Raw genomic sequence first — 9,774 nt, forward strand, 5'->3', positions numbered from 1 at the left:
TCCGTCGGTTGGGAATTTCTTGGAACCGGATTTAGACTTGATGAAAGCAATAACAAACTATCATCTCTTGTCATAAGAAGCAAACAATACTAGAGGAAATTAGTGCCCTGTCTGTAATACAAATGCAGCTAAGCAGCAGCAGTCTGTTGCTTATGTAATACTTTTACTTGCCTAATGTCCAGCTGCCCGTCCAATTCTAATAAAAGTAAAATTTTCCTCCAGGGAAATGTCCATCCTAAAGTTATCGTTACGTAGAAAATAACTCCATTATGGAACCTGCATTACTGTTATCTTTTCAAAGATTTTTTAAAAATTCAAGTCTGACCACAAATTATAAAATTCGATCTTATCACCATTTATTGTCGGTTATGCAATATTTGTCTCTATATGTACACGCTGGACCATTAAACCAACAAGGAAAAGCATTTAAATGATTTGATTACAAGTATCCAATTTTTATGGACTCGCACAAGCTCAATTGCATACTAAACAAATATAGTTTCCTGTGTTTTTGCAATTTTTTCTACCCAGTATTTATTAATCCATGGTATGATTTAGTGAACTAGATTAATGAATAAATGACTCGATTAACCCGTGAGGCGTATGCTCAGCAAGCTTCTTTAATTTGGTTTTGGTTCTCAAGTTACATGGACATTTGAAATGTGGAAGATTGACTTATCAAGAAAATGACTAGGTTGCTTCCTCTAGGTTCCCAATTAGGATTGCACGACCACTTCTCGTACTGCTACGACCTATACTTATCTTTAATAGTATTGCTGCCTTTACCAATAGTAATCTTTGATCTATGTCTCGTCCTAAGCCCATAACCGAGTACGCTGTCTCTTTCTTAGAACTGTGTGTATCTACAAGAGCGATAATCGGAAGAAAAAGCGAAAAATTGAGAGCGATAAAATAATAAAAAAGTGACCATCCAGACTTTTCTAATGGTCATCATGCTTGATATCAAATAGGAAATCTGATTCTCAACAACTAGTCTGATTTTTTTTGAGCAGCTACACAGCGAAACTACCAGAAACAAGTTAAAAATGTATAAAATTATCAGTATCATGATCCAATAACAACATTAGAACACGAGTCTCTATCTCAAGCCCATTGTTTCTATTCAAAATTGAAGCCTACTTAACCACTTAGGTTCTCAAAGGAAAATTGAGTTGTAGATAATTGGTAGTGAATGACTTGTGTGATTTTATCCAAGGTGGTCTGTGTGCAAAGTATAGTAATGATTAGCTCATGTATCTTTTTAGATTGAACTTTTATTTCTACTTTGGTGGCATGGCGTGGAATAGAATTTTGTAATTGGATGTGGAAAAATATCTGCTAGATAACTTTAGAAGAACGTATTTATTACGTACGGAAGGAGGAATGGACAAAGTAGTATGAAGATAGATCATCATGCTGCTTATTCTTGGAGAGCATGCAAAGGTTGATGATCATAAGTGTAGTTTGGTGCCGGTCTTGCTGTCTTCAAATACTTGAAAATTTTGACAAACTAATGGCAAACTAATCCAGAATGGGAAGATAATGTTCATCATGCGATAAGTATGAGCATCACCTGGCCTCTGGTCTGTTTCTTCTTCTTCTTGACCTGACTGTTTCTGGATCATCGGTGGTGAAAGGGCATGATTATCGGGTTTCTCAATTGGATTGGATTTAAACAAACCTGTAATTTGTGAAGTGGAGGAGAACCACGTAAATGGAGGAGAAATACATAAATGTACATTATATAGTTTTCCTTTTTTCTTAAATCTAGAAAATCCTTACTTATGAATTTAGCCATTTACTCCGACTAACAAGGAGGTGGGACTGGAAATGAACAATCTGCTTATCAGGCCTAAGCTTGCCAGTGGGTTTTAACGGAGCATGGGAATTTTGAAGGATGATGGGAACAAGTGCCAGCTTTCAGACATTTGAGTGTTTTACCTGAGTTTGTGTGTGGTAGGTCTGTAAAAGTGAGGTATGGTTGAAATCGCTGTATTTTTACAAGCACATGGCGTGTATGGCATGTTGTATCTTTATCCCGTAAATATGAGTGTATGGGACTTGATAATATTTAAAAAGCACAAAGGAGTTAAAAATAAGGGCCGCTGAGACAATTGAGGAAACGAAAGTAATTTATTTTCCGACGTGCATAAAACCCCAGTAAAAATACTTGTGGGCTCAACCTCCTCCCTTTGATTTAGGTGTCGCACAGACGTATAAAACATGAAAATTCTCGAGTTTATTTGGCTAATCGGGAACGAGAGGAAGCTTAACTCACAATTTTAACAACTTTAACAAGACAGCAGACAAGTAATTTTGGGGCTTGTTCGTAGATTATTCAATTACTTAATGGTAGTTGTACCCAACAAGAAACGGGGGAGGAAGTACTAATCATCGTCTATATTTTTTGTCATTTTTTCTACAAAAACCTTTAGTCATCGCTTATTGGAGTTTTTAAGAAAAGTTGGTTTTTACTCTTTTCCACAGGTTAAAAAATTAGCAAATCGTATCGTAATTCTAGATAATTTAGTCATCTTATCTTACACATATCTCTCCTGCGGTGGGTTTGACTATCAAGTTACATAAACCTGCAGGGCAATTTTATTTTACAATACTTGAGGGAATTTGAGGTTTGGCTGTGCAATTGTTGGTATTTTATGCTATAGCTGATTAGCAGAGATTCCCAGATTAGAAGAAGTTTGCATGTTTAGTGGAAAATCATTTTGAGATATGAATCACGCACTCCAATAAAGTTGAACCGTGAACTTGAACTCACGAGTTGACTTACTTGGCCTGCCTTTTCTTTGCAATATGACCACAAAAAAATGCTGAACATGCAGTAATCTGAATAAATCTTGTCCATAAAATCAAATTCAATTTGCTATTTTTCAGAAAAATTCCAAGGAGAAAAAGTACAAGAAAACACTCCTTTCCAACTGAGAAACTTTGGGTTGGTTGGTTGATTAATTAACTAATCTTTCCCAATTCTCTATACATTTGGTAACAAAAGCAGAGTAAAATTGATATTAGGTCCTCATTCATAATCCATTGTTGTGGGTTGAGTAATTGAGCAGAATGCATTATGAGAGATGAAAGGGACCAATTGGCTGATTGCCTCCTCATCATTCGACGCAAGGTATTGGTAATGGTTGCATTGTTGTTATGTGATCGTCTACGTTTTCCATTCTCTTAGATTAGAGCTGCACTTCCTTTCTATTCCACCGACGACGTCGACGACGAAGACTTACCTGCACTCTTTACCTGCTAGACCTTCACTCTATACAAACCTGAGATTATTTATTATCTTTATTAGTTGTTGTTACAGATAGGATGTGGCAATTGAAGGTTGTTGTGAGGTATTGGATTCCATTCTTTTGTGCGGTTTCACTTGTGGCTGTGAACTATTTATTGTTTCGATGGAACGGGTTACGTTACGTTTTGCTTGGGTTATTATTATTACCCAATATTTGTAATGCGATCATCACCTTATATTTGCAGCTTTCATACTTTTGCTTACCTGACTCTGAATTTGGCCCTCAGGTCTGAACGCTGACCGACTGGAGTGGACCTTGAAGAATCGTAGTCATCAATTCATTTATCGGTGATGAGGGATGAAAAGGGAACGCCGCCGCCGCCGCCGAAAGAGATCCGAATATTATCCAGTTCCTCTCCTGCGTTTGAATGATGGGATACATTTCATGTGATGAAACCATGACTAACACATTCCGCTTTTGACTACTTATTACAGATCGTGAAGGGGTAGGTATGGGTTATCTTTTGATATGTGTAAGGCTCCAGTCGCATCATCCCAGCCACGCATAGCATAAACTGTTGTAAACAGTTTCATCGTTGCGTTGGCTTCGAAAGGTGAATGATTACGATTAGTTATGCATAACCCTTTTGTTCTTTGGATGCAAGAGGAACGAATCGAGGTGACTTAAAATGGAGCTGAAATTGCCGAAACCCGCACCAATTATTTGCCTCTTCTTTAGATGGAAATGCATAGATAGTGATATTTAAGAAGGGTGGAATACGTACGTATCATGATTTCATAAGCTGTTACTTCCTCCCCTACCTGAATACTTAATAATGCTTGACCTATCATCACTAAAATTATATTCTACCCATTTTCCATTCTAAAATCATCACTCTAAACTGAAAAAGCTTCTGAACATTTGTGGAAGAGCCTTAAGATTTAAATTTTAAATTGGTTTTAGATCCCGATAACCATCAATTTTGGATTTAATCCATATTTTCTTACAGCTCAAGGGCCCTTCGTTTATCTGTAATGATAGCCATCGCGTGACGTGGGAGAAAAGAGAACCCTTAAGATATTTGCCCAACTACTTCAACGCACTGTTATTACTTGTGGCTTGCGTTAAATCACATTTATTACCTCCCTGAATTAACGTGTGTGTGGTATTTATTTCATTGTTACGTCCGAATATGGTGTAGATCGTGGTGAAAGGAAAAGAAGACGGATGTTGAGTATTATTAAGTGACTAATGTGTTAATACGTCCATTTCCCACCCGGCATTCGCAACCTGGTTAGAGACTCGGCTCAAAATAGATAGTCATGATTTTTACGGAAACATTGACCGCAATAATTTTAGTATTCAGAACAAGAACGTAAGTATTTAGTTCGACATCTTGGTTCGTGTTGCATCTTTCGACTTCCTTACACAAAACTGCATCACGCATGCACCTCTCTCAAGTCACTCTTTCTTAAGAAGAAGAAAATTCATGACGGGTTTCTGTAATTATCGTCATTTAGAACATTTTATCTCTGTCCGTGTGTGTACTTCAAACATATTTGTGCCACACACCACTCCAAAAATAAAGGAGACGAGAGGCTTCAACTAATTATCACTGTATGCAGCGAGTTGAATGGTCACTAAAAAAAGAAGTGCAGCTGCAGTTTGTTTCATTTTACAAGCCTCAAAATTTCCGTCCCGATTAATGCAATTATATTTAAGAATTTTTCTAATGCGAACTTTCCCCTCCAGCTCTAACTAAATTAACAAGTTGGGCATATCCACTGTACTAAATATTCATCCAATGTGTAAATAACGCAGACTGGAATTTCTCCAGAGGCGGTTGATAAAGTAATTCATATTTGATGTGTATTTGTTGTTCGTGGGCATTCCCCAAGCTCCCAGAAATTCTAGTCCGCTTCATTCTTCGTCTTATTCATTCCTTGTGATATGCGAAAGAGCTGGGAGGAAAAAGCAATATTTTATGAGTTATGAGACTGATGGGTCATACTCAATCATTTCGTCGATACCATCATCACATGAGCGTATGATTGAGCTCTGGTTTATTCTTCCCTGATGGATACAAATGGACGATCGTTTATCTTTATTTTTCGAAATCCCTTGATTAAATTAGACGGAGACGGATGAACCTGGAGAGAGAGAAAGAGTTGTGGTTAGCGTTGCCGGTAGCTGATCCGACCAATCCTCTGCATTATTAAAGAGATCTCGGAGCTTGTTGTGGGGTTCAAGTCAGTCACTCGAACGAACGCAGTAAACAAACAAGAAGCGTATTATGCATACGTATGTACATGTTTTTTAGCTTCATGGAGTCGGTCAGTGTTTTAAGCGTATGAAATAATATGGCATGTTTTTTTAGCTGGTGCACCGTATCGCTCAACCCGTGATAAATCAACAAGGTAACCGATTACGTATATTACCTACGCGTTGTTTGATGTTTTCCTTCAACTTCAATTTTCTTATCCAGAACTATGTAGAACTCGTACAAAGATGTTCCAGAGAAGCTTGTGTACATGTAGAAAATTCTACTCCGACTCCAGCATGCCCCACTCTTGTAAGTGATTGTTTATGATGATTAGCTCCTGATATGATTTGATACCATCAACAAAACCAAACAAAATTTTTGTTGAAGTAAACGAGACGTGTGACTGATGATATGGTGGCGAAGAGACCTTCATCGCCATATTTTATACATTGAAGAAAAAAAAGATTGGCTCCCGTCTTTTAAATCCTGCAGTGATTGTAATTCTGTTTACACGTATTTTCTTTTTGGTTTAGTTGGAACAGGAAAAAGGGCTACATTAATTTAAATTATGATCAATCCTGACCCGCCCTTTTACTTATTTGTGAAGATGGGAAGAAGTAAGTAAGTAAACGTAACGTAGTAGTACGTTTTTCAAACATTTATGGTTATGACACTAATGTGCATAGCTTTAGTTATGAATTTATCAAGTTGCTGTAGTTCTTGTAGAACAAGAGGATGCGGGTAAAAACAACAAACTGTCTGCACGAAGGTTTAAAGAATTTGTGTAAAATTTTAATAAAAAGTAAACCTTTGAACACTAATGAAACGGACTCGTGTATCATTTTCCATTCCGCTGTGTGCATGGATCTTGTTAGTTCTCTGATTTAATATTCTGACCGTTTCTAATCTAACTTGCAGATTGCATAGCGTGAATGAATAGACACATCTCTTCACCAAATAATAATGCACCTGATCAGCATTATCTCATCGATTATTATTATATTAGTCTGCGAGTAGGTTTGGATTTCCGTCCGTCCCGGTGGTACCTTGCAGCGCGTTGATTGACAGACATGAAAGCCAAGAACAAGAAACTTATTTCTGGGACTCTGTACAAGCAGTGGTTTTGGATTTTGGTCGAGTGTCGTATCATGCCTCACGCAATGCCACCCCTCACTCAGCAGCTAAAATAAGCCTTTTTGAAAAGTTTGAAACACAGTCAAGTGCGGCATGAGAGACGGACGACGGACCCTTTAAGAATTGAGCTTCGATCTGCCTGTCAGGGCACATGTGAAGGATTCTCTGTAGTCTGATATCCTTGTGTGCAGTATGTATGTAACACTTAACCAGGATAACTTTCATTTCACTCGAGTAACCTTCAGCTACTTTTGTCCGTGGGGATATCATTGTGGTTTACGTGTGGAGAGGGCAAAAGCTAAATTTATTGCGTTTTATGATTTACAACCAACTTTCTAAAATCATTAGAGACGGGAGTCGGGTTGAGGCGAGTCACATTCTCAAAATTTTGAATTCCACAAAATATTTGCGAAATGGATGGCTACTTTCGAATTTATGATGCCCGAATCGTGTCCAAAATTTTGTATCGTATCAATAACACTGTTTCTTCGGCTGGTTAGTGCCAGGTTTTTAGGAATGCATGCACGAAGGTAAGTCTGCATCCCACACCACACCACTTGATGACATTTGAACCTCCGTTTGACACAAGGCTTTAAGCGAGGTCCATAAAATGCTCAAAGTGAGTAAGCTGAATCCACTTTGGGCAGGCCTTCAGGTATCGTATGTCCCTACAGCTTTAAGTGGAATGGATGAAATTCTCTCCAGACAAAGTAATAACAATATGTGCCGAATAAAACTCGCATCTTTCGTATTCTGGTTGCAATTCTGCCAAAGAATGACAAGCAAACTAAACAAAACAAAGTCACAAGTCAAGAGGTACAAGAAGCGGAAATCCTTTTCGCATTGTTCACCCGAGAGCATGGAAGAAATAATAATAATGAAAAGCAGGACTAAAACCCTTTAACGTTTCGCCTTGTGTGCGCGACTTTATCCGATTTGGCGTTGAATGAGGGAGAAAAAGGAGCCAACCCTTTCTGCTCGGAAGAAAAGACGATTAACAACCAAAGACAAGACATCTGCTAGCACTGCTAAGACGCCTAATGCTGCTTAAGCCCACCAATTTTTGAGATTTGCCTTCAATTATGAGTTGCTTGCAGATGGTTCTTGTTTACCAGATATTTGCCAAGAATGGGAAACATGGGATGTACTTCAAAATTCAAGGATTCATTGTGTTTCATTTTCGGTTCACTTGGCTGGGATGATTTGACGTTTGGAAAGGCACAGATCAAAACCAGGGGCTGGAAATTTTAGGAGCGATGTTTTGCTACCCGACTGCTTAATTTCATGCTAAAAACAGGACTCGTGTGGTGGCACGTATGCAATTTTGCACGTTCTTGTTTTTTATGGAAATTGTTGTTATTATAATGCATCTCTCTGGATTAGTGCGTCATTGTACTTGTATAAATTCATGAATATTGAGGAAGTCTGTTCATTATGCCAGACAGACTGATTGTTACAAGTGAGTTGTAGTACGGTGATGGTCTTCTGCTCAACTAAATATATAACCCCATTACTACGTGGCTAGATAATTCCACACGAAAATCCAAAAGTTTTGTCCGTTTCGTGGTTTCCTGTAACACGGAAATATCATTCTACTTCCTGTTGTACTCAATTTGTCATTACATAACGAATTCCAGACCTCGTGTGGTTCATTAGTAAAATTCGTTCAGACAAGATCCGACTACTTTGTCAAAATCAGAACCTATCAGTGTAAAACTATTGGATTTGTGCAGTTTTCAAGCGAGAAAACATGAGTTTGGCATCTTTACTATGGTACTTTTCTATTCTGGTGTTGTGGACGTCTACAAGTGGAACAAGTGAAGAAGATATTCCAGCAATTTTTATGGCCGACGAACTTGGATTGGGGGCTAAAGGAGTCATGCGCTACTTAAGACATTTGATAGAAGGGATTGACAACGTTGGGGATTTGGATGAGTGGGTGGGATTTATGGAGGTATGAAGATTATGATTTTATTCTCGTCCAAGTAACTGGGACACTTATTTATGAGTAGTTTTGGTCGATTTATGTATTTAGACATACCTCGCCTGTGAAGATGCTGCCTGGCCGTACAAATCGGATCAGGAACAGAATGCAAAAACAGATTTAGAATTAATCAATGAATTTTGCACGGATTGGCAAAAGAGGTGGAAGTGTGGAAATCTACTTGCAATAAAGTTAGACACTTTGTATGAGCAGAAAAATGGACAACTTCGAACTGGGTCGGACGCCCTCAGATTTTCAAACAGCTATGTTCAAATCATATGTGAAGATCGTAACAAGTATTTGAGTAAGTTTCGATAATTTGAAACATAAAGATTACTTTTTCATATTTAACTAATGGAAAATTATTAAAGGTGTTTTGACAAAGAATTCATCAACACATGCGGATAAGCGATCAATTAATTGTTTCGCTGAAAGTCAAGCCAACATCCACGACTGTGTTTTACAGAAAAGTCATGATCTAGTCAAAAAATACAATTCTTGCACGTACGTCTTTATCCCAATTTTACTTTAATAAAATTTTCACCTGATTTCACCTAAATTTTTAAACTTTCAGGAACCTTAGAATCATACACAACTGTTTCTTATCCGAAATGACGAAAGCCTGCCCCAAGTCGATCTCTCATTGGATTAACAAATCTTTACAAAGAATAAAATCTGACTTGAGTTGCTGACTTCTCGTCAATTATTTATGCACTTATTTACATATTGTCTGTGATGTAATTTTAATTTTTAACCAAGAGTGAAAGTTTACTCATCAATATGAAGCCGACAGAAGAATAAAAATCATAATTTTAACAAGAAGCAGAATTAAGACGATTTTACATATCATATCCTCAAATTGTTGTTTATTCCCAGAAAAGTAATTACTTTTCCGTCAATCATATCACATCTTTGACTTTGAATCGGCATCATCTCTGGTGTGAACTATGGCTTATGAATCACGTTAAGAAGAAGACGAATCTCGTTAACATTTCATTTCAGAGGAGATTGCAAGAGAGTGAGAAATCAATTTAAAGAACACACTTCAATAGTTAAATTAAACTAAGGATAAGTAATGGCATATGGAGAAATTATTGTGCACCCAAGCTCGTCCCATCAAAACTCATCACTTTCTTCAT

At 37.5% G+C, this 9,774-nt stretch overlaps 1 protein-coding gene and 1 long non-coding RNA gene across 3 annotated transcripts; both read left to right on the forward strand.

The window, feature by feature from the left end:
* The first annotated feature begins 3,021 nt into the window (after positions 1–3,021).
* On the forward strand, positions 3,022–6,273 carry LOC118438936. 2 transcript variants are annotated; one of them, XR_004837153.1, is made up of 6 exons: positions 3,022–3,356; positions 3,541–3,759; positions 5,389–5,555; positions 5,632–5,671; positions 5,740–5,826; positions 6,051–6,273. It is a non-coding gene; the product is annotated as an uncharacterized LOC118438936 (long non-coding RNA). The 2 variants fall into 2 exon arrangements; XR_004837152.1 differs by having other exon boundaries at positions 3,541–5,555.
* A 1,822-nt stretch (positions 6,274–8,095) lies between these two features.
* Positions 8,096–9,469, forward strand: LOC110859929. The gene is made up of 4 exons (XM_022108967.2): positions 8,096–8,605; positions 8,687–8,939; positions 9,007–9,139; positions 9,210–9,469. Exons 1-4 carry the CDS (start codon positions 8,402–8,404, stop codon positions 9,325–9,327), a joined length of 708 nt encoding a protein of 235 aa, XP_021964659.1. The 5' UTR covers positions 8,096–8,401; the 3' UTR covers positions 9,328–9,469.
* The last annotated feature ends 305 nt before the right edge of the window (positions 9,470–9,774 follow it).

The sequence above is a fragment of the Folsomia candida genome, unplaced genomic scaffold (genome assembly GCF_002217175.1).
Source record: "Folsomia candida strain VU population unplaced genomic scaffold, ASM221717v1 Fcan01_Sc028, whole genome shotgun sequence".
NCBI classification, from domain to species: domain Eukaryota; kingdom Metazoa; phylum Arthropoda; class Collembola; order Entomobryomorpha; family Isotomidae; genus Folsomia; species Folsomia candida.